The 26,529-nt window shown below is 35.5% G+C and overlaps 1 protein-coding gene across 6 annotated transcripts in view; it reads right to left on the bottom strand.

Moving 5' to 3' along the window:
- The window catches only part of D2HGDH (FAD-linked oxidases family protein), a 33,825-nt gene that overhangs the window by 3,156 nt on the left and 4,140 nt on the right, over window positions 1-26,529 (bottom strand). For 4 of the 6 annotated variants that reach the window (XR_015978614.2, XR_015978620.1, XM_088720875.1 and 1 more), the window contains exons 3-11: window positions 16,959-17,060; window positions 14,352-14,399; window positions 12,800-12,870; window positions 12,014-12,132; window positions 10,366-10,461; window positions 10,160-10,269; window positions 6,357-6,437; window positions 3,212-3,312; window positions 969-1,077 (exon numbers count right to left, since the gene is read on the bottom strand). Coding sequence is in view for 4 of the 6 variants with exons in the window: in XM_088720875.1 (XP_088577001.1) it covers window positions 969-1,077; window positions 3,212-3,312; window positions 6,357-6,437; window positions 10,160-10,269; window positions 10,366-10,461; window positions 12,014-12,132; window positions 12,800-12,870; window positions 14,352-14,399; window positions 16,959-17,060 (837 nt within the window). In the remaining 2 variants the exon portion in view is untranslated. The remainder of the gene's footprint in view (window positions 1-968; window positions 1,078-3,211; window positions 3,313-6,356; window positions 6,438-10,159; window positions 10,270-10,365; window positions 10,462-12,013; window positions 12,133-12,799; window positions 12,871-14,351; window positions 14,400-16,958; window positions 17,061-26,529) is intronic. The other 2 variants (XM_088720877.2, XM_088720878.2) reach the window with 1 other exon arrangement.

The following is a 26,529-nucleotide window of genomic DNA, read 5'->3' as shown; positions in this document are numbered from 1 at the left end:
TTCAATCCAGAATAACATCATCATCAGCAGCAGCAAGACTTTTCCCACTAATTATGGGCTTGGCTCTAAGTATAGAAGGCTCAATGAAAATATATAGGCAAAGTTTGGCAAGAGAAGGGCTTGTCATGAAAATATATGGCCAATCAAGAGAAACCTACATTATTGGCTGCAGTTCAAGTTCACAGAAACAAGATGCAACCATCCAAAATTCCCCTAAATCATTAGGAGTCTAGATGAAAGTTTAAAATGATGACTTTTGATAAATGGAGTTGCATCATCTCAAAGGCAAAAATAAACCAGAAAACCATATAAAACACTGTGCAAAATTTCAGTCCAAAATACAGACTTTGAACTATTTAATACAGCTAGCCAAGTATTATAGACTTATAGAATATTAGCTTTCATAATATTTGCAGCATGTGAATGACACCTACTAGATTATTAATCTGTCAACATGGTTGCATGTTCCCCTATGATTTTTCATATAATTTAATCTTTTCAAAACATTGAACATAGCCATATCTTATTAACTTCCATGATAGATCACTTCAAATTATGCGATGCCCAAGGTATAACTTGATGATTTTGAATAAGTTAATGATATGCATTAGTACGAAGCAAATAATTTTTTTCTTCAATATTAAAGACCACTATTTGGCATAGCATATCTTCCGAGCCAGTGTAAGCTGGTTAAACAATAAATGTGCCCCATTGGCTCCTAACCAACATAAGCAAAACATGCAATATTTTAATCCTTGTTGAATGTTTTGTTTGCTAGTTTATTTTTCTAGTCCAGCTTTAGTCCACCTTAAAATTTATGGTACCTGTGATCTTAATTTTGGATCCCACTCCAAGGAAATATCAGGGAGTGGAGGAATTAAAAGAGGAATCATAAAATTACGGCAGAGACATGGTAGCAAAACTTTCAGAAAAAAAAAAACTAGAAATATAAACTATAAAAGACAAACCTCACGAATTTGCCAAAATGAGGATGCTTGGTTAATATCTTGAGCTATAGCACCATCTAATATAAGACCACCTTCCATTGAGCGTAATAGAACAGCTTCAAGTTTTGCTCTACAAATTTTTACCAAAAGAAGATGGTAGATCTTAATACTTATGTCATACTAAATGAGAACATTGGAAATAGTGCACAACATTAGAACAATTTGAATTTTAGTAAATAAAGAATGTTAAAACATATTAAAGATATTATTTGAATTGTAGTAAATGAATTAAAAAATGAATTTCATAATGGAAAAATCCTATCATGTAATGTTAATCCCAAATGGCATTGTTAAGTCAAAAGCACCAATTAAGCTATATCCAAAACATGTCGCAGTTCAAAAGGATTTTTGTCCAGAAAGTTAACATTTACGATTTATTTTTCTTTCATTGGGCAATTCAGCTTTTTGGCTTATATCCGAAGGCATAACATATAAACTCAACAACTTTCCAACAAATTGGGTATAAGAAAATACAAACTTATAGAGTTAAAAAAAATAAAACCAGTATCTTTTTTCTTTTGAATGACATGATAAGCAGTGCTGACCTCAACCCATAATATCCCATAATCAATCTTCATTTTGTAAAACAGGAGCTAACTTCAATGTACAAGGCTCACTCCAGAGACAGGCACATGTTGTTTGGCTTTTCTCTGACATGAAGGACAAATAATGATGCTGGAAGGGTAAAAAGATAGGAGTACCTACTATAAAGGCTTATACTTATGGATGCAACTCAAGGTTTGATATTATATGAACTTGTAACTACAATATGCTGATATTTATATCTTAAAATTGCATAATTGGTGATATGGGAATTAAATTTTATAATATTAACACTTATTTCATAGAAAAGGTTTGTTTCCTTGTACACATTGCACCTTAAACAATTCATATGGAATGATAATTTGGATAAGATTAGAATTGATCAAGATGAACACTCGATTATAATTTTGGCATGACTGAATATATTCTGCTGACTATCAACACAAATTACTAATGACTTATCGAATCATGACAATTTGTGTGTCTGTACACCATCACATTAGATGATGATTACAATTTGGGTACGTACTTTGTCTCTTTATGTTAGCATACACTGACATATTGGTGCCTTGATCACCTCATGTCATGTGAGTGAGTTATTGCACTTTTAGCAGATAATATGCACACTATGTTTAAGCTATTGTTTGGGTGGCAATCCTCGACCAACCTGCCAACCCAAGATGAAGTTAATGGGTCTGGGATGGGAGCCATTGGTCTGGATCATAAATGGGTTGGCACAACTAGCCCACTTATTAACCAGGTCAGTCTGGGTCCATGTCAAGAAGCTTGAACCGGACTAACCCATTTAATAATCAGGCTGAGTTGACACAACTAACTACCCGGACTTGAAAGAAACCTATCTATTATCAAGCCATTTGACTCTATGGATATATTTGATTATATCACGTGATAAACTTATGTTTACACAAAAAAAAATATACAGCAATAGGCTAATCAGCTACGAAATAAAAATACTATTGGACACAATTACATGCCATGAATGTAGTGGATTAATAGTAAAGAAAGAAAGTAGAGCATTGATCATCCTAAAATACAAGAGGAAATTGATGCTTATGGTTAATGATGCCACCAACTTTCTCCAGTAGCATTTGTTCTGCTAGTAATTAGACCTCTTCCTTTGCCAGGATTGTAGAAATTCAGTGGTGTTCCAATTTGTGCTGATGTTATCTAATGAACTAATGTTCCATTTTCTTTGTCAGGTCATGCTTCTTTTAATACCTATTCTTATTACTTTGTGTCTTAGGTCTGCTTGCTTCCTATTCATGGTTTGCCTACTCGATATCTTTTTCTTCCAACCATAGTAATGTCGCCGAAGAGCAAAGGGCTCGATTATCATAGTGTCGTCTTTTCTTTTATAGCAATATACATGTGGTTCCACTATTTCCCAAAAGAAATTACCTACATTAGCAATAAGAAAAAACATACAAGCTTTTATACTGACATAATCTGCAAGGAGCCACCAGTTATATTACATGAGGTTGTCATTGCTCGGAAATCCAAAAAAAACATAAGTTGGAAACTAAACAAAAACAAGAAAGGATAAATGCCTTGAATAACATGATATAAGGTACATATTAGAGAAAGCATGTTACACAATAAACAGAGGTCGTGATTGTCAAATATCAAGGTGTCTGACTTACTTATCATATGACTCGTCACTACCAGTGGTCTCAATAAGAACATAGAAATCGTATAATGAGGATGGAAATGGATTGCGAGCTCCATCCAAGTGAGCTAAGACCTTCATATCCAGGTAAACAGAAACATTAGAAGTCTGATATATAAATAACACCTGGAAAATTGAGTTTTTAAACATTTTGACTTGAGAAACAGTTATGAACAGTCAGAATTACATCAAGAAGCACAAGTACAGCTTACAGATTAAGAATAGCTTCCTAAATCACCATCAAAAATCTCATATTGTGGAAGACATGCTAAACAATCTTGATGAATAAAGGTTAAGTCCAGAAAAAGTAGATGGCCAACGTGTTTTATGTCGATTATCTTCATCCCTAAGAAGCTTTCTGTTGAGAGTCACGAACACTGTAAAGAGAAGGGAGAGGAAGGCTTGGATGATAAAAACCTCAATGCATTTCGACATTGCCTTGCTAGGTAAGTGGTGGTGAAAATCTTACAAGGTACAAAACCGCCTGGGAGGAACCAGATCGTGATAAGCCACTACTATTAAAGAAGGAGATCTGCCTCAGGTTGTAGAAGTCGTCCAGTTGGTTCTAGGGTTGATGGTTGGCAGACACCTTCTGTGTACTTAATTCCCTAGGCTTTTTAAAATATGTGATAAAGAGGATGGTCTGGTCTACAAACAAGCTGGAATCAGCAACGGTAGAAAATTACGGTCTGCCGAACCTTATAATCTTCTAAATTTTGGTAGAGGATGACTTAACCCAAATTATGAAACATACTTGAAGAGGTCTGTCTTACCTCAGGGAATGTCATTTGCAGGTGGAGATGGGATGACTCTTATATTCTCAGTTAGATTCTTCAGTAAGTTTATCAACAATGGAGGACTCATTTCAGATAGTCAATGCCAACTCTCTGTGGAAGTGCCCAGTCCCAGAGAAAGTTAAAATCCATGTGGCTAGCAATTATTAACAATAAGCTGCTGGCTTGGAATTACCTATGCAAGAGGAACGGGATGGCTTCCCAAGGTTGTCTCTTTTCTGCCAGTCATTTAGAAATGGAGAGCCACCTCTTCCTTAATTGAGGATCCATCAAATTCATTCGCCAGCATTTCAAACATATTAAAATCAGCATTTCAAACAACTGCCTAGTGATCTGACTCTGCTTCAGTAGTCCTGGAAAATCTTGGAGGTAAAGTGCTTGAATTAAAAGGTACAATTCTCTTGTCTCAGCAATTTGCCAGTGCATCTGGTCAGGGAAGGCTGGGTAAATTTTCACCAAAAAACGCATCCTTGAAATCCTTCAGAAAATTCGTGCTTTGTTGTGTGATTACAACAAAAACATTCTAAAGAAAAAAATCTTGAAAAAAAAATTAGGTCCTTGTTAAAGTGTTTAAACCTTGCAGGGGATCTTCAGCCTTTTTTTCTCCTTTTCTGCTGGTGGGCGCTGCTTTGTGGGGCTCTTTGGTACTTATGAAAACTTGATTGTGGTTAGCCTCAGGAAGAATGGCAATTTCAAATGACAGCGTAGACTTATTATAAAAATAAAATTTGAATCTGAACCAGAATTTGCAGATGACAAAATGCACCATTAAATTTATGATTCATATTACAACTAATTATGGTGAATCAAGAAAACAATAAGAATTAAGAAAATAGATGCAACTGCAAACAATGAAAATTACTACAACAAAAACAGCCTTATCCCATCAAAGATGGGATTGGTTATAGAGTATTAAATTAATCAAGGACATGTTGTGACTAAGATTGAACAAAATTTTGTAACTACCACTTAACCTCATGTCAACCTTATATAAGTACACAACCACCCTTGGCTTATGCAGCTAAGCTAGTTAGGCTGTGGAAAAGGCCAACCAGAATAGGTGCCTCCTAAACTCTAATCCAGATGCCAAAGCTTCTAGTACTAGTTCTAGCACTACATTACAACTAGAACTAATTCCACAGTATGCCAGAACCTCAGCTACTTGAAAATGCAAGGTCTTATTATACCAGACTACCCGTCAATTAATTCCAATAAAAAAATTAAAATAATGACCTTTCAAATATTATTGTACCAAAATCCACATTCCAATAAGTCTAAAGCTTAAATCTCCACCTTGCTTCATCTGCGTCAACCTGCATCTTTCCATCTGCCCTATCCTTTTAATAAGATCTTTTTACTCTTAAAACCTATAGATCACCAACCATCTAGATCACCAAACATCTGGATCAGTATTTCCCAAAATTTATCCTCTATTAGTAGAGAACTTCCAGGTTATATGTAATTTTTCATTTTTAACCATATCCTTCATAATCCCTCATATCTTCATTATTGCTTTACCTTTTGTAAATGCATTTCTCTCATTGTCAAATACTTCAATTCATACAACATAGCTAGTCTGATTGCTGTCTTACTACATTTCTCCTAAGCCTCCACAACAAGCATCTGTCAAGGCTCTACCTACACAGCACAAATGATTCACACAGTTGTTGTTGCACTCTCATATATTTCTCTAATGATGCTATTGTTACATAGGGGAATAGATCTCATTTTTATGGAACACTAAATAACCTCAAATACTTTTTCCAGCTTAATAATGAGTAGTTCCTCTTTTTCACCCTAAGCGTTCCCACCAACTGTCGAGGCAAGAAAATCACCTTACCTGTTAATTAACTACCATCAGCACCCAGTCATAACCTGACATAGTGTTTCCCTCTCACCCTTTCTCACACTTCCATAGTGAAGCTAATAAGTTATTCACCACTACTTACCGTCGATTTATAATGATGCATTTATTAATGTGCACAAGTTTTGTTTCAACATTCAACATCAGTGGCTAAAAAGCCATTAATACCACTACTAAAAAACCATTAATATCCTAAGAAAACTAGTCTGGATTTCAAGCACCACAGACATATTAATATAATATTTTAACACAATGATCCACTGAAATACCTCAACTTGCATCTGAATTTCATTTAAACAAAAACAGCACAGTTGGCAATTAAAGGCATTAATGTCTTACAAAATTATCAGAAAATAGCATAAAATACACTATAGATGATGAGCAGATAGATTGAAATTTACCAGTAGAAGATGTTTCTAATACAAAAAAAAAAAAAACATTCACAGTACACTGAAACTTACCATATCCATAGAATCTCTATCCATAAATTCAAAGGCAGAAAGAACCTCACCTAGTTCCCTCTTGGCTTCCAGTAATAATTTCTGAAAGCATAAAAAATAAGACAACTAATAAGTATAGGGTCAATGGATTTTGAAATCATCAGAAATCATGCAAAAGACAAAAAAAATCAATAATAAACAAAATTACATAGGTGTTTTCTAATGGCACACTAATATTCTTAAAATCTTCTCGTAAAACAATATAGAGTACTTGCATAGATAAATCACTTTCGCATACATGTAATACAAAACAAACACAAAGATGTAAGCATAATTATAAGTTGCATCCATAAATAAACTAACCATTTAAAGAGTTTAAGCATTGTTAACAATTAGAGAACTAAAGCTTTTCCTTGAACAACCTTAGAAGCTAAAGTTGACAAAATCATAGGATGATCTCAAATATATTGCCTGACATTCAAAATATAAAAAGAATGCGCTGTAACCATTCTCAAAACAAAACCATAGCTTGTTAGAAAACCTACCTTACAATTTAGTCCACTTTGAAGGTTCCTTGGATCCCAGTTTTGAAGCCCAGGTCAGAAGATACTAATTGAATCAATATTGGCAAACATCTACTTTCACGAGTTGATCTATGCCCATACACAAATGTAGTTTCATAGGAGCCTAAAGTTGATCTTATCATTTCTTGTAAGGGTAAGTGCACCAATCCAAGATATTACGAATCAAGATCTACTGGTAGTAGTCAACCCACACTATTGAAAATCCCACATGAAACAAAAGATACATCAATTTACCTAGACAAGCAAGCAGTTATTTTTCATTCAAGGAAATTGCAGATATAAGGATATACAAAACTTAAAAGTTATAATAAAATTGATGCAAACAAATGTGTTGAATTAGCGGACTCACAAAGTGCCAAAACTAACAAGACGATTCATATAGATTTCTATCCATAGTTATGTAACTTGACAGGCAAGAGGTGGAAAAGATCTCATGTCTATGTCAAAGGGAAAGAAATTGCTCAGTTGGTCATGATTGTGGAAGACCAGTAGAATCACAATATGCAAGCAACTATGAGAGAATAAGTCGATTAAGGTAACACTGGTGCATGGGGATGTATGTCGCAGAGATAGTAAATCAAATTACAAGTATCTCAATGGGGTGGCAATGGTAAAGTGGACAGTGACCTAGGAATGCTAAAATAGGATAATAAAATAGTAAACTGAGTGGTGAAAAAGGAGAAACAAGATCATCATTTAAATTAAGAAAGACAAAATTAAAAGCCGCAAGTAATGCATAATGCATCCACAGTATTTTAACTATAGATCTCTGGGTGTAACTGCATGATGAGAGTCTAAGATAGGCTTAAAAATCAAGAAAAGGAATAATGAGAAAGCAACCACTCAGCCAATGGAAAGGCTATAGGAGAGGGTCAAAAACTACACAAACTGCAGAGCATGAAAGGTGGACAAGGTTGGTAAAGAGAATAAAAAAGAAGTTGATGTCACTAGACCCCTATATCTATCAAAGTAAATGATCATTGTATACATATCCTTCTTGATTGTACTAGAATAAGACAGTCATAGCAGGTGACCTATAGCTTTGGCTTTCTCAATAAGATAAAGAAGATCTAAACAAAAGCAACCAATGACATAAAATTAAGAATAGGAAGGAGATCAATAGCATGAATTTTGAAAAGGAGACATGATCATTTACGACAAGGGGAAGCTAATTTAATAAAGTATATCATAATCTAAGAAACCTCCAATTCTTGACTGAAGGTTTGGTAGGAAGAATCACAACAAGGAGATGATGGTACTAACTCCAAGATGTGATAAAGTTTGCTCTCCTTTTTTTTTTGATAGAAAAAGGATTCACTCAAGGCACACAAGAAAAACAAAGAAAATGCAGAGTGCTGCAGGTCATTAGACATCTCAAAGAAGTCAAAAACCGAAACTTAAAGACCTCTAGAGAACGAGAGTAAATTGATGATATAAAGACTTTATAAAACCTTAAACCTACAGACTATTATGCATGAGATGTAATCATGTAAAACAAGCATCGACATCAATTAACAAATATATTCACAGCCACTTAAAATCAGGGGGAAACTAGAATGTAGCAAATTATAAGGCAATTGGAGATGATAGGCTCAATATCGGAAAGAACTGCTGATCGATGATGACAGTAAACATGTTCAGGCCTACAAAGTGTAGATGAGGTATAAGAAACATAAGAGCCAATACAAACCGAATAGCTATGTTAAAGGTGTATAAATTGTATAAATAGCCTAACATGCAGTATTGTAGAATCCGAAGACACTACTGCCAATACTGAACAAGAAAGAAATATGGCAAGATGCTTATGTTATTAAGCAACCAGACCTTCTGTTGATCCCAATCAGCTTGCCTAAGAGATAATAATGCAGAGCTTCAGAAAGATCAAAAAGATAGTTTAGACATGACATGATATTAATATATCAAGGCAAGAAGTTTAGACATAACATGATATTAATATATCAAGGCAAGAAGTTTAGACATGACATGATACTAATATATCAAGGCAAGACACTGAATTCTAGAAATACGATAAGAGGTGATATAACCCAGCAAAAAAGATCCAAGAGTGTAAAGGGAGTGACTTGACAAAAAATAGTTAAGAGTGTGCTATTATAGAACAACCTTAAAGGTAAAAGAAGGGTCACTAATACCTGTCGTAATAGTAGAGGTATTTATAGCAATAATGGCGGGATAAAGCTAAAAGGCTGCTTGATCAAATGGCACATCCTTGGTAGCAAGAGCTTATTGCAGAGCTAATTAGTGTGGTAGGTAGCTGGAGTATTCGGTGGCACTAAAAAAAAAAGGGGGGGGGGGACTAAAAATTGATTCAAGAACCCTAAAGAATCAGTTTTGCTGTTGTGTATAGGAGTAAGGAGAGAGTGACTGTGGACACATAGTTCAATCTTCAACATAAGAATATAAGATTAAGAACAATTAATAGAGCTTCCAACAATTTATATATCATTGATCCTCAAGAATATACTTTTATAAGGATATAAAAGAAGCTAAACTCATATCCTTCAGCAACTAATATATGTCTGGATTTGGCACTATTAAGATAGCATGAAGTCGAAGCATTAGAAAAGTGCTTAATATATCATATTCTTAATGGAAAAAAATGAGGAAGTGCCATTCCAGCATCATGATCTTCCCCACAGTGCAATCCAAATAGCAGTCCAAAGCTTATGCAGAACCTGAAAAGTTATAGACATGCTTCTAGAGCTGAATGTTTAGCCACTGGAAGACAAAATTTTGCAATATGATTATTTAATAAATTTTGGAGGCCTTAGTCACCCCTTGATCAAAACAAAGAAGAGAAAAGAAAAGAAAAAATATTTTCTCCCATCTACAAATGTAGAGTTTTCCACATCACTCTTCCTTACCATGACCAGAGAGGCAAAAATCTTAGTTGGTTTTTCATTTTCCCCTTGGCTAAAATGCCTCCTTAAAAGGCTCTGTCCTCACTGCTATCACTTCTTCAATAATTCTTAATTGATACTGCTTAATTTCGAACTAAGATTGGGAGCCTATGGAACTTTACCATCAACACATTTTCCCTTCCCATCATTCCAACGAAACCTAAAAATAATTTGATATCAGTGAAGAACATTGCTACTATTAAATTCTTCACCTGGTTATGTAACCATAATAAACAAATAATTATGCATTTAAATTTTCAGGTACACTATTAAGATTTGAATTTTATAAACAGAAATATAAATATAAGGAAGAATTTCATACCTGACAGCTTAAAAAATCTTTACAGGCAAGCAGTGCAAGATTTGTTGATAATAGCTTAGGAGGGCTAAGTATTGAGACCTTCGTGACAATCCCCAAAGAACCTTCACTGCCTAAACCAGTTATATTATTCATATGCTACTATCCTCTACTACCAAAATTATGTATACACAAAGCAAGATCTGATCTTGATATGATTTTATGTGTACCAATAAATAAGTGCTTCAAATCATATCCTGTATTATCTTTGCGTAAAGTCCCAAGCATGTCAAGAACAGTTCCATCAGCTAGTACAACTTCAAGTCCTGAAATATATAAACAAGGTCTTAAACATCTAGTAGGAGAGATTATGAGTGGCAAGATATATGAGGAAATGTGCAAAACCATAACGGAATCAATAAGTAATCAAGAATTTATTAACAAATACAAAATATAGAAGAAATTAACTGAACGAGACAACCAATAGAGTATACTTTGAAATTTAATGAATATGCAATATTTCTTTTTATTGCTTTACATTTATTGGAAGATGCTGCCAAAGAAAACATCAGATAATATCTCATCTTTCCTTACAAATCTAACTCAACTTCTAATAAAATACAAATCATAGTTGAGTCACTATACAGATCAAGGTCCGCCGTACCGGTACCGGTCGGCGTACCGGTGGCCGGCCGGACCAGTATGGTACCGGTCCGGTCCGGTAACATACCGGCCGGTACGCGGTGGTTTCAAAAACCACAGCACGAGGCGCTGTGGTTCTAAAAAAAAAAATCGTACCGGTGCGAACCGGCCGGTTCGCACCGGTACGAGGCCGGAACCGGCCGGTATGGGCTCCGAACCGGCCGGTACGATTTTTAGTGGTTCCGGTACCGGTCTAGGACCGGACCGGTATGTACGGGCCGGTACGGCATTCCATGATACAGATCTCTCAATCAACGAGAAATACAACTGTACAACTCAACAACTTGAAATAATCATAACCAGTGCAACAAGAATTGCCAATAACAAGCGAATTAACCATGCCGTAAGCAGAAGCACATGCATAATTCACCTAAAGATGAAATACATCGGTGTAAAGATAACACTTTCAACTCAGATTGTTTCAGCTCAAATGAGTCATGCCATTGCAAAGGCATGCCAATATTTCCACTATGGAGATTATAAGTAATCTCATTAGGATCCATAGTATATGAGTAGCTGTTGAACAGGATAGTGTATGAACAACATGTGTTTGATGTCATACTTTAGGCCTACTTATCAGTAAGCATTAGATAAGTGAACACCTACAAAGTTCCAGTATTTTGTCTTTCACAATCCCCAATGACTGCCGTACAGCTAAAATAGAAAAGGGGAGCACAGAGTGCTCATTCACTTCATGCATCCTCTCTCCACTCCACTTGAATACTAATTTTTCTTCATTCCTCTTCTCATATTTTCTTTAATTCTTTCTTTTCCCTGTGAAGATTTGTTGCTTTTAACGAATTTAACTTTTGAGTAACCTAGATATGTTGTCTATTTATTTTGAATCACCTAATAGTCCTTATAAGCGATAAAAGAGAACAAGTACATAAATTAAATATAGTTTTGAAGCAATAATGTGTGGGAAAAGAATTAAAAAAACAAATTTAAAGGCAGTCAGATAAACAGGAGATGAAAAAAATGACACAAGATATGACTAGCACAGTGCTTTAATCACAAGCCCAGCATAAAAAAAAAGAAACAAACAAATATCAGCTATAATATAGTGATATGGGATACTGATGAAGGAACCAACTAAAGACAGTATGTGAACTAGCAGATGTATTAGCTTAAAACTCCTCTCCCCCGACAGACATAAAATTGTGATATTATGCTCACCAAGAATGTTCCCATGAAGTGATCCATAGCGTATAAAGTGTAAACCGCCGGCATTGGTTGAAACATTTCCACCAATTTGACAACTTCCTTTTGCCCCCAAGTCAAGTGGCATGATAAATCTAGGGAAAAGAAAATAATGGGAGAATTGTGAATCTGCAAATGCTTCAAGGCTAGTTTTGGTATTTCAGTCAAAACATTAATAATATTTATAGAAGTTCCATGGTTTTAAGAGAATAATAGGTTTATAGTTGCTATCTCCAATCTGATGTCCTGCTACAAAACAATGCTTAAAAAGCAACTCTATCTTGCATTAAACACAGGCACTGTTGACAATCTCATTTAGTTGAGACAATGGAAGGTATCATAGAAAAATTGCAGTAGTAGATGGCAAAGACATAAGACTGACAAAAAAATAGATAATACATATTTTTGTAAACATTTTCCATGCCAAAATTTCAAAATTATGTTACACATGCACATGGTGAGAGAATAGGGATAAAATGTTAGAAGAAGAATTTGAGCCCAAATATAATATCTTCTACTATATTCCAATGTGAGTTTCTCTCTCTTTTTCTTTAAGGCAATAGTCAATCTGTGTATAAATACTTAAGACAATACACATGAAAATCATGGCCTTATACTCTGAAAATAAAATAATGGAGGACAAGAGGGATTATTATTGCATCTTTTTGCAGTAATTATGCCCCATTTGCAACTATGACTCTTCAAACAGTGCTCTGTGCGTGTCTGCCAAACAATTTCAAATTACAGATAATAAGTTCTTACCCTTCATTTGCTAAGAATGAATTTAGGTTCTCCAGTATACATCCAGCTTCACATATTAGAATACCATTGACCTGAAAACAACATGGCCAGGTTGTTTCTTCAGAAAGATAGCATAATGTTGACTTTGGCTAAACTGCTACCATGAGAAATTTTATAATAGGAAATCAGGTGGTTTTCTACTATACGATAACAACTAGTTCATACACTGAAGGAAGAATGTTGAGTGGTGAAACAGAGAGATTCCCAGATTGCAAGAAAGCACAAACTGACTTGCCAACAACGGCAGAAACAAAGTCAGAGGGAAATAATTAAAAAGGACACCCTTAAAAGAATCCAAGGGACACAGCATACAATAATCCATCCCCAAAGAGCACTCATGATTCTTGCTTTCCTTAACCTATAAAGTCATCATCCATGAACTCTCAGAAGTGGTCTATGAGCAGCCTCCCGATCATCAGCAACCTCTCCATTTTGCATGCCACTCACGGCATTCTCCCTGATGTCCTAAAATAGCATTGGATGCCTATTCTCGGAGTGCAATTTTTGCTGTTGGCTTCAGGAAACTACAAAGCATAGGTATGAGAAAATGTCACGTAGCTCTTTGATGGTAATATAATCCTGCCCCTGCATCAATTATATGTCACTCCTAGCAATGATGCATCTATAATTTCCTCCTTCAAGCTGCCTTTTCAACAGCACATAGCATTAATATCCATCTTAGCTCCTTCATAGGGCTTTGTTCTGTGATTGTCAGATTTAAGATTCTGATGAAAATTCCATTGAGTAGCGCCTGGCACCTATAGATTCTAAATGATATCTTCAGCACATTGCTAGTCTTATTTAAGATATTGACCAAAAGATTTTCCAAATTGCAATTCTTGTGTTATTACAGTGTTAAATGTAATGTACATGATTATTTCAGTGACATATCATCCAGAACCAAATGGAGAGAATATATTAAACAAAAATCATCTATTTGGGCCATTATACCCACTCTAGCATTGCTTTCAGATAAAATTACTAGCATTGATCATCAAACATTTAGTAAAGCACAACATATCATCACCATGTTTTGTCAAGGCCAACCTTAGTTCATATAAAGTTTGATGATGTGCGTGTTTTTGCCATATTGGAAATCCACAAACCATGCACTTCTGATAATGCAGTTGCCAAATGCACTCAGCAAAAAAAAAAAAGGTGAAGAAACCACTATGTTAGCAGTTAAGCTATTTTGAATTTAAAATTATGTAGATAATTAGATGTTTCAACTATTTTAACTTCCTACCACACTTATCCCAATTTAAGCTACTTAGAGCCAAATAAAACTACTGATACAATACCTTTGATACAAACAAGCATTTATCTTTAGAATCATGCTAATATCCATTTAGATAACAATCTACAAACTTCTTAGACACACATCAAGTCCAGAATACTAAAAGAATAAAAACCGTACCAAAAAGACAAGTCAATGGAGAATATATGTGGGAATGCACAATGAAACAGGTTTTCTTTGTAAGGGATTTATTCAGAAACATATATATATACCTACCTTGTCGAGGGAAATTATCTTGTCCATTGAAGCAAGACTTATGATAACCTGCAAAGTAAATTACTCTATGATGTTGGATTAACAGAAAATAAAAATTTTTCATAAGAAAATTCGAAATGTTCTTCAAAAACAAAAGGGAAAGGAAAAATTCAAGTTGATATCTTACATCTTTTACATCTTTGGTTAAAAATCATGAAAAGATACATTCAGTAGCAAATAGCTAAATATTGAATTTTTCCTAGGTTAATAGCCACTTTTATAATTTTTGTGTAAACATATACACGTGCACACCACCACACCACATGCCCACATCCATGCCTACCTCTACCTACACACATGCATACACACACATGAACATGTTATAAAATAGACTCATATATAAAGGTTAAAATGCCTTGTTTTAAGAAAATGCATAATGATTATGGTAAGTTCTGTAACACATAAAAAAAGTAGTATATACAAGTAACAACCATAATCGAATACTCTAATATACCAGTGCTTACAAAGTTCGTTCATATTATAGCTACTCTCACAATGAGTATAGTAATGCAATCTTAATGGTACACGAAACCTCCATAGATTCAGTTCACAATGCCCGGTATTGCTGAACTAGACTACGTGATTTATGCAGGCTAATAAAGTACAGAAAAACTTAGTTATTAAAAAAAACAAAACAGATATAGGTAGGGTTGGCTTATAGGACTCAAAAGGACTATCGGGATTTGGGAGTATTTCCACATAGTGCTTAAATTATCAATACAACCTTTAGACTCATCCAAGTGAAATAAGAAAAGACAAAGTGTATCCAAGTTGGAACCAAGGCATCTCAAAAAACATAATGCCAATTGTTAACGCACCAATCAAATGAACAATATACCGATTGGCTTTTTCCATTCATATGGACAGTGATAAAAGGTGTGTTGATCATCATTGCTATGTGCTAAGACACCTAATATATCCAATGTGTATTTTAAGTTTATAACCCTACACATACATCAAAAGAGAGCGAAGCTCTATTCTTACCGCAAATATTCACAATTTCTAACAAATCGTATCAACACAGAATATAGGATCAAGATTCGTCACCTTGGTACCGGATCCCGTATCAGTACCATTCTATTACTATGTAGGTATGCCTAGTACGGAGGGCTGTTTGGCATACCGACACTCGGTACATCCCTTGTGCCGCATTCTGGTTCAGCACCGGTATGGTCAGTACACATCAGTACCAACCGGTACTACAAGACAACTCATCTAAGTTGAGATCTGAGAATCCATTTTGTTATCATGATCTACAACACTCAAAGTGCCCAAAACTGCATACTGACTTAAAATAAACATGGATTATTGATTAATAGCTCTGGTTACTTCTGAACCACAAGCAAATAAAATCATCTTGTCCTACCACTGAGAAATGTTCATTTGCAACCACTTAGTATGGTAAGAAATCAACATAGCATTTGATTTTTGAATGAGATAACTGATACATCATAGTTCATGAATAACAAAATGGATCTCAATTGTAGATTCATCGTGCATTTTACACCAATAGGATCTTGGCTCAAATCTGACCAGTAGGATCCTAGTTCAACTCAATCTATTCAATCAGAGTACCTACCTTATCTTGTTTTGTATGGTTCGTTCAAGATGATTCAAATTCACATATTACAGTTTCAAACTTCATTTTTACAAAAGAATTGTTGAATTGATTTGACATGAAATTGATTAAATATTACTTAGGTTTTGATTAACAAATCGACCAGATGATGTTTGAAAGGCATACATTATGGCAGTGTTAAAATCCACCCGGGGATATGAACAACAGAATGGAAGCTGCAAAGCTTTCAGAAAACAAATTAATTGAACGGAATCATATACCTGACAGTTTGCATGGCAGAAAAGTTCAAAAATTTCAACGACATAAAAGTTAAAGTGTTGGATAATTCTGAACATGGTATGGCATTTAAATATAATATTCACCAGAGTTAACAGGATGATATAAAACAGTTTCCAGTCTTCAAAAACTTATGAAATTCATCAAGTTGTGACACAGAAAGGAGCACCACAATAGGCTGCAATGGGGAAATAGTTAGAATTTAGTTGATAACAAAGAACTTAAGATCTCCTTAGGATCTTCAATCAGTTTTTGTAGTACTGGCTGACACCTCAACAAACAGACAAATTTTGACTCTGATAAGTGCAGAGAGAGGTTCAGCAAGTGGCATCTTCGAGTTGATGGATGATAATCAGGAACTTGATTGCGCACTATTCCTTATAATATGAAAGAAGAGAAAAATAACAAAAATGCATCATTATTTACTACTTTGGGGATGGCGATATAGGAATATAGAGCAATCATCAAGATTCTATCTTGTTATAGACAAGTAAAGAGAGTTTATGATGACACCCCAAATCTCAACGTTGACCTATTTACTTGAAATGGACCCTAGGAAAAAGAACTGCGGAGGGTAGATTTTCTCTATTTAAGAAAAAAGAAGAAAGTTCTTTTTCATCCATCCAAAGCAAACCAAAGGTATCCTGCTTGTGGGTGATAGCTAAGAAGCATTACATATCCAATGAAAAACAAATAAACTACAACAATGTTACCTCATCATAAACCGGAACACTTCCTCCTACTAGACCTGTGTTTCCACCTTGGGGGACAATGGCCAAACGTCTGGAGTTGCAATAGTGAAGAATCTTAGACACCTGGGAAATAAAGGATATATAAGAAGACAAAACTGAACCATTACACTTTGCTCCCAAATATCATCAATTGTCTATGGTCGAAGAACAAAATCACAAATCTGAATTGCGCTGGTAGTCACAAATGCAAACAAGAAAACAAATATTACAGGTACAATAATCCAAATGCCAGAAAGCAAAGTTAAGAAATTGTTGCATGAAAAAATCTTACAAGATATTTAATATGGTTCTCAGAGTTTGTAATCAAAGAAAAATGGATTACCATAGATGTATGAGTAAATCATTTCTTCAAAATACTACTACTGGAGCTTCAAAAGGTACAAATAAAGAATGTACTATACAGAGATTTTAAAATGATATCAAGGCATATGTGAAACAAAGAACAATTATTTTAGATGATATCCTCGTTATTATTGTGAAAGTAGGATGGTAGCCTATTGTAATGTACTTCATTGCAGTGCGGACATGATAAGCATGCTATGCTGACATTTATCTTCCGTTCATTGTATGTACATAATTAAGTATCAAGTTGATGAATATCGCATCCTTGGTGCGGTATATTATTGCTCATTGGACGTGATTCTTTTTAATTGTATAAATATTATTTGTGATGTAATGAGATGTATGTTATATTGGACACTTGCACATACATTTTCAAAAGTCGGAGACCATTGGATTGAGACCATCTTGAAAGTTCCGAGACCCTATTCTGGAAGACACAGCCATCATCAGGCAAGCATGCCATTATATTGAATGCTGCTGAGAGCACTAATACTAACATATATTAATAGATTAGGAAAAACCATATCCAGAGGAGACACATGCCACTACTGGGATTGTCAAGGGGCTTTCAGAGTAAAATATTCAAAATCTTTACAACATTTTAATAGGACCAATGCAAGGCCTGAATCAAAGATGTGTAGAATCAAGCAAGAATCCCAAGTTCCCAACACATCTAGAGCCTAAATCACCATTAACTTTAGAACTCAGCTACCGAATTGGGAAGGGTGCGGAAGCAGGAGCAGATTCAGGTGCAGCTGTAAGAAGTGAATCTCTCAAAGAAATTTAAGATAAGAAGCACTTAGGAAGCAGGTTGGATATGTAGCATTGTAGGTAGAAGTATTTGATTTTGTAGTTTGGAATCTAAAGAAGCAAAACTGGAGACATAAGGGTAAGGCATCGTTCACAAGTAAGCCAATTGGCATGAAAGTTGTGGGAGAAATCTGGTGAAAATTACTATTAAGTTTTGAGGATGATAGTGTTATTTTGATTATTAACAAGCAATAATCAAGAGTATGTTACAAGTTAATTCGATACTTCATTTATAAGTCTGTTACTCTCAGTATATTTGTATAAATGCATTTCATTGTTTATTTGGATGAATCTAACCTTGAGTTGCAGCAAAGTGTGGATTGAGTCGACCCCAAGGATGATTGGGTCGACCCCGACACATCAAGAAAGCATCTGGCACACTTTTGCAAAAATGGCACGGATGAACAGTAGTTGGGTCGACCCAAGAAAAGCATGAGTCGACCCAAACCTCAAGCCTCTCAAAGACTCAAGAAAACAGTTCTCTGAAAACACTGAGAGGGTCGACCCAAGAGGAAGTTGAGTCGACCCAAGCTTGAGTCGACCCAAACACTGAGAGGGTCGACCCAAAGGCAATGACAGAATACATGACAGAAAAGGTTCTCTGGAAACCCTGAGAGGGTCGACCCAAGTGGAAGTTGAGTCGACCCAACTGAACCTTGAGTCGACCCAAAGAAATGTTGAGTCGACCCAAGTGAAGGAAGGCTGAATTGCAAGTTTCTGTGGTTCTGAGAGGGTCGACCCAAGGAAAGGTTGAGTCGACCCAAGTGAAAGTTGGGTCGACGCAAGGACAGGTTGAGCCGACCCAAACACAGGCAGAAGCATAACGGCTAGTTCTGCAGAAGTACTTTTTGTCCTTCCAACAGTGAGTAACGGCTAGTTTTTGAATTCTAACCATTGGGGCTTGTCCAATAGATGAAGGAAACTATTTAAAGTGGCACTATTCATCAGAGAGAACATCCTTTTTGCAAAATATCAAAGAGTACACAAGAAAGACAAAGTGCCCTAATCTTCTTCATCCAAGTGCTTCATTCAAGAGTCAAAAGAAAGTGGTTGAGCAGATTCCAAGAGTCATTATGAGCTCCATCCACGCTTGAAGAGTGAAGCATCCTTGACAAAGAAGAGAGAAGTCACATCAAGCGATAACTATTCTCTAAACTCTTCTTTGTATATTATATTGTTATATTTGCTCATCTAGGAGCTTAAATCTTCTTACTTTGTTTATTAAACTCATTGTAAAGGTTAGTTGGTAAGCCCGCAAAACCAACGGTATAGGTTGATTGGTGAACCCGTAAAACCAATTGTAAAGGTTCGTTGGTGAGCCCGGAAAACCAACATAGGTTCGTTGGTGAGCCCGTAAAACCAACATAGGTTTTTGGTGAACCCGGAAAACCAAAGTGTAAAGGTTTTTGGATTGTGAGCCCGGAAAACAATCCAACTGTAATCCGCGGGATTATAGTGAATTCCCAAGGGGTCGCTTGGGGAGTGGACGTAGGTGTTTAGGAGAGCACCGAACCACTATACTTCTTGTTGTTTGTATTGTGCTTTGTTTAATTCCACTAACTCATCAATTGACATAAGTAAGATAGTTAAAATTAAGAGAAACCAATTCACCCCCCCTCTTGGCTTGTCACCTTGGGCAACAAGTGGTATCAGAGCAAGGTGCTCCAATAGTACTTATTGATCTCACAATCAAGAGTTAAAGATCATGACAACCCAAGTGGGATGTTCTATGAGTGAGGGGCAATCCACAAATAGACCTCCTCTATTTAATGGCACAAATTACACATACTGGAAAGCTAGGATGAGGATATTCATTCAAGCTTTAGACTATGAATTATGGTACATTATTACTAGAGGACCTCACACACCCACACTTAATATAGAGGGCACTATCATACCCAAACCAGAAATGGATTGGAATGAAAGTGATAGAAGATTAGCACAATTAAATGCAAAAGCAATTAATGTACTTTACTGTTCATTAGATGTAAGTGAATTTAATAGAATATCTACATGCATCTCTGCAAAAGAAATTTGGGACAAACTTGAGATCACTCATGAAGGGACTAATCAAGTCAAGGAGTCAAAAATAAACATACTAGTACATAAGTATGAATTGTTTAAAATGGAATCCACTGAGTCCATAACTGATATGTTTATTCGTTTTACTGAAATTATAAATGGGCTTAAGAGTTTAGGAAAGTCTTATACTAACTCTGAATTGGTGCGAAAAATTCTCAGGTCTCTACCAAGAGTTTGGGAGGCCAAGGTAACTGCAATTCAGGAAGCTAAGGACCTCAACACACTGCAATTAGAGGAACTTCTAGGATCACTCATGACCCATGAGTTGACCATGAGGCAAAATTCAGAAGATGAGGTCAAGAGAAGAAAGACCATTGCCCTAAAGTCTACCACCCCTAAACAACAAACTGAGTCGGAAGATTCAGATGATGATGATGAATTTGATGAAGAAGGAATGGCTATGCTTGGAAGAAAATTCAGAAAATTTATGAGAGGTAAGAATAGATTTCATAAAAAGAAATCCTTCTTCAAAGGTAGCTCAAGCAAAGAAAAGGGTAAGGACAAAGAAAAGAAAAAAGAAACTCCTATTTGTTATGAGTGTAACAAACTCGGGCATTATAAGATAGATTGCCCGGAATTAAAGTGGATGGCAAGAAAACTGAAAAAGAAGAACTTCATGGCTGAATGGAGTGAAAGTGAGGAGTCAAGTTCGGAAGAGGAAGATCATCAAGAGACGGTCCAGATATGTCATATGGCCAATGACGATGAGGTAGATTCTGAACTTGAATGTGATTTTACTGTTGATGAATTACATGATGCATTTTTAGAACTCATGGAAGAACATAAAAAACTAATCAATAAAAATAAAGTTCTAAAAGAAGAAAATCAATCTCTTATCAAAGATAAGTTAAAACTATCTCATAACTATGAAACATTAAGTAGGAAACTCACAAATGAAACCAAGAATCTAATTGCTGAAAATGTCAAGTTAAAAGAAGATGCTGAAAAATATAAATCCTTAGTAGATAAGTTTACACTTAGTTCTACCAAATTAAATATGATTCTTGATAGTCAAAAAGCTGTATATGATAAGGCTGGATTAGGATATAAAACAAATAGGAAACAAAAATACTTAAAGAACGTTTTTGTAAAAGCTAAAAATGAAAATATTACTTGTCATTGCTGCAATAAATTAGGACATAAAGCATATGAATGTAACTATAGAAAGTCCAGTCAAAACAAATTGAGTAATAATCATAAGCTTAAATTCAAGAAAGTTTGGGTTCCAAAAAGAACATCAAGTACTAACCCTAAAGGACCCAACATAGTTTGGGTACCTAAAGCTCTTTCTTGATCTTTATTGCAGGGGTGTCTTGCAGCCAATAAAGTGGAAAAACGATGGTATCTAGATAGCGGCTGTTCAAGACACATGACCAGTGACGTAGATCAATTTGTCACCTTGAAATCTAAAAAGGGTGGAGTAGTAACCTATGGATACAAGGGAAAAGGGTATATCATTGGAAAGGGTAAAATTTTCATTACTCCATCTACTTTCATAGAAAATGTCTTATTAGTTAAGGGTTTGAAACATAACCTACTTAGCATAAGTCAATTTTGTGATAAAGGGTTTAAAGTCACATTTGAAGCATCAGTATGCATAATCACAAATCCTAAAGATAATAGCATTGTACTTGTAGGACAAAGGCAAAAAAATATTTACATGGTAGATCTTCATGATTTAGGCAAGAAAAATGGATTATGCTTAATTACTAATGAAGAAAAGAAAAATCAAACAAGTTGGCTTTGGCATCATAGACTAGGACATGCTAGTATGGAATTAATATCAAAACTAGTCAAGAAGGAATTAATAAAAGATGTGCCAAAATTGATTTTTGAAAAGGACAATCTGTGGACCATGTTCATTAGGAAAACAAACTAAATCATCCTTCAAATCGAAGAATATAGTATCAACAACTAGGCCTTTTGAACTCATACACATGGATCTATTTGGACCCACTAGAACTGCGAGTCTAGGAGGGAAGAAGTATGGACTAGTTATTGTAGATGATCTTTCAAGATATACATGAGTTTCATTTTTGGCACATAAGAATGAAGCATTTTCAGAATTCTTGAAACTTTATAATAATATCATAAATGAAAAGAAGCTCACCTTAGTAGCAATTCGAAATGATCATGGTACTGAATTTGAAAATCAACACTTTGAAGAATTTTGTAATAAAAATGGTATCTCACATCAATTTTCAGCACCTAGAACGCCTCAACAAAATGGGGTTGTTGAAAGAAAAACAGGACATTGGCAGAAATGGCACGCACGATGTTGTACGAGTAAAATCTTCCAAAGTACTTTTGGGCTGAAGCTATAAGCACTGCTTGCCATATTCTAAATCGGGTTTTAATACGACCAATAACCAAGAAAACTCCTTATGAACTTTGGAAGAATAAGAAACCAACTGCTAAATATCTTAAGAGTATTTGGATGTAGATGTTTCATTTTAAACAATGGCAAGGAGGATCTAAGTAAATTTGATGCCAAGTCAGATGAAGGTATCTTCTTAGGATACTCCACATCTAGCAGGGCATACGAAGTATTCAATAAAAGAACTCTTGTAGTCGAAGAGTCAGTTAATATTATATTTGATGAGTCTGATAGTGAGTCTGCTAGGAAAGAAAATATTCTTGATGATGATACAGGAATTATTAACTTTGAAAAGTTGAATATTGATGACGTGCCAATTCAAGATAAGGGAGATGATTGCGTGCCACCACAATCTCAAAACTTGCCAAGGAAATGGAGGTATGCATATGGACACCCTAAAGACTTAATCATTGGTGATCCATCTCAAGGGATAAGAACTCGATCCTCTCTTAGAAATTTAAATGATTATCTTGCTTTTGTTTCACAGTTAGAACCTAAGACTTATGAAGAAGCTGAAAAAGATACCAATTGGATAAATGCTATGCAAGAAGAATTAAATCAATTCAAAAGAAGTAATGTATGGACATTAACTGAAAGACCAAAGCATAACTCTGTAATTGGAACAAAATGGATCTTTAGAAATAAATTAGATGAAAATGGGTTAGTTATAAGAAATAAAGCTAGACTTGTAGCTAAGGGATACAATTAAGAAGAAGGGATAGATTTTGATGAAACATTTGCTCCTGTAGCTAGATTAGAGACTATTAGATTGCTTCTAACTTTTGCATGTTTCATGGATTTCAAATTGTATCAAATGGATGTAAAAAGTGCATTCTTAAACGGTTTTATAGAGGAAGAAGTATATGTAGAGCAACCTCCTGGTTTTGAGAATCATGAATTGCCAAATCATGTGTTTAGACTACATAAGGCATTATATGGATTGAAGCAAGCACCTAGGGCTTGGTATGATCGATTAAGCAAATTTCTACTAAATAATGACTTTAGTAGAGGCAATGTAGATAAAACACTGTTTCTCAAAAGAAAGAACGAAAATCTACTAGTGGTACAAATATATGTAGATGACATAATCTTTGGTGCCACAAATGATACTCTTTGCAAAGAATTTGCTGATTTAATGCACGGAGAATTCGAAATGAGTTTGATGGGAGAACTAAGTTTCTTTCTAGGATTACAAATCAAACAAACTAAAGAAGGTATCTTCATTCATCAAACTAAGTATACAAAGGAAAACTAAAGAAGTTTGGGAATGAAAATCATAAGGGAGTAGGCACTCCAATGAATCCTACTAGTAAGCTAGACAAAGATGAGAAAGAAAAGAGTATTGATATTAAGCTTTATAGAGGACTAATTGGATCCTTGCTCTACCTTACTGCTAGTAGACCAGACATCGTGTTTAGTGTAGGAATATGTGCTAAATACCAATCAGATCCTAAGGAGTCACATTTAAGTGCTGTTAAAAGAATCTTTAGGTATTTAAGAGGAACTACGAACATAGGATTACGGTACTCAAGAGACTCCTGTCTAGATTTGCTTGCATACTCAGATGCTGATTTTGCTGGATGCAAATTAGATATGAAGAGCACTAGTGGAACATGTCAATTTTTAGGAAACAACTTAGTATTATGGTTTAGCAAAAAGCAGAATTCAGTGGCACTGTCAACAGCTGAAGCTGAATATATAGCTGCTGGCAGTTGTTGTGCTCAAGTACTATGGCTTAAGCAACAACTAGAGGACTATGGAGTTAAGCTAGATAACATTCCTATTAAGTGTGATAATACTAGTGCCATCAACTTCACTAAAAATCCGGTTCAGCATTCTAAAGCCAAACACATAGAAATAAGATATCATTTTATTAGGGATCATGTGCAGAATGGAAACATATGTATTGAGCATATATGCACTGAAAAATAATTAGCTGACATATTCATAAAACCCTTGAGTGAAGATAGATTCTGCACGCTAAGGAGGGAATTAGGCATATGTGATCCTTTTTATTGAAGAGATATAAAAGGGAGCAAGCAGTCTCATGATACATTCCTCCCATTTCTAAAAAACCCATGAAACATGAGTCAAACTTGTCATCTATAGATTCCTTACTCATGTATCATTGTCCCAGAAAAAATTTGTAAGGATTGGAAGCAAGAAAAAAAAATTTAGAAGCGAAAAGAAAGAGAAAGGAAAAATTTCTGAACTTGGGTCGACCCAACCCAAAATCGGGTCGACCCAACGTTGAGTCGACCCAAGAAAATTCTTGAGTTGACCCAACGTCGGGACCCCACTGTTAAAAGGGGGACCCGTGAGCTATCTAGGGCACTGTTTACACTTTGTCCTCTTCCGAAAACCCTATTCTCCACTCTCCAATCTCCTCCAATCATCTCCAAACAGTAGATTACTTCACAATCTTGGAGAAATGGGACCCAAGAGGGTGATGTTCGTGATGGAGCAGGGATTCAGGGTGATGCACCAGAGGGTGATGCACCAGATATTGGAGACCCTATCCCTGAGGATGAGGAGCATATGGATCATCCTACTGCACCTTCAGAGGCTGGACCATCGTCATTTGTTCCTGCGGGAGACACAGATGAGTTCTGGAGTAGGATGACTGAGCTTATGTCAGCTCAGGCGAGGACTATCACTGATGGGCTGACGAGCAGACTAGATATCATGTCTGCTGAGATCAGTGATCTGAGAGAGCAGATAGGAGCTCTACGGCGAGAGAGAGAGACTCATGGACCATCTGTGCCACAGGCAGCTGAGTCAGAGATTTCGGCACAGAGTCATCCAGCTCACCGTGCTCCACGCCAGACTCAGTCTCATCAGGCTCGACCTCCCCTCGCCACTTATACTAGAAGGATAAGGACTAGATCACAGCCATTAGATACTCCCTAGGCTGATATTAGTATTTCTGTTTAGAGCCTAGGATATGTATCTAGTTCTCATATGTATTTTGTGTTGATCATGTATTTTAAACTTTGATTGAGGAACATTGTATTTGTTTTTGTTTTTGGCATTAATTGTACTAAAATGTTCCTATTTTGATCAATGAAGTTTAAATGTTTGTTATTTATTGTGTCTCTTCCCATGCACCTATTTGATGATAACAAAAAGGGAGAGAAGTAAAGAAAGAGAAATAAGTTGTAAAACAAATTGAAAATTATAATGGAAAAGCATATACATTTAAGGGGGAGCAATTTGTAACAATGAAAATGATCAAATCTAAAATTTCTATTGAATTTCAGAATTTGGCACATAGAATTTCAGAATTTGGCACATACCTTTCACACCTCGATACATAATCTGAAACTCATGCATTATCTCAAATTTTTGAAGTTTCATCCTTAATGAAATATAAAAGAAAGGGGGAGCAATTCAAAAAGTCAAATTGGAAAATATTTGGATGAAATAGGGGGAGACTTCACTCTCATATTTGAAAAGCTGAAATTCAGCAACTTGAGTCCTTTTAAAACTGATTTTAAGATAAGTATCAATAGGCTCATACTCTATATTTTGTAATCATCAAAAAGGGGGAGATTGAGGATGATAGTGTTATTTTGATGATTAACAAGCAATAATCAAGAGTATGTTACAAGTTAATTCGATACTTCATTTATAAGTCTGTTACTCTCAGTATATTTGTATAACTGCATTTCATTGTTTATTTGGATGAATCTAACCTTCAGTTGCAGCAAAGTGTGGATTGAGTCAACCCCAAGGATGATTGGGTCGACCCCGGCACATCAAGAAAGCATCTGGCACACTTCTACAAAAATGGCACGGATGAACAGTAGTTGGGTCAACCCAAGGAAAGCATGAGTCGACCCAAACCTCAAGCCTCTCAAAGACTCAAGAAAACAGTTCTCTGGAAACACTGAGAGGGTCGACCCAAGAGGAAGTTGAGTC

Source organism: Phoenix dactylifera, chromosome 1 (genome assembly GCF_051530095.1).
Source record: "Phoenix dactylifera cultivar Ajwa chromosome 1, Ajwa_hap1_PhDact_Kaust_v1.1, whole genome shotgun sequence".
Lineage (NCBI taxonomy): Eukaryota > Viridiplantae > Streptophyta > Magnoliopsida > Arecales > Arecaceae > Phoenix > Phoenix dactylifera.
The sequence above is the reverse complement of the archived record's forward strand: the minus strand, read 5'-3'. Positions and strand labels throughout refer to the sequence as shown.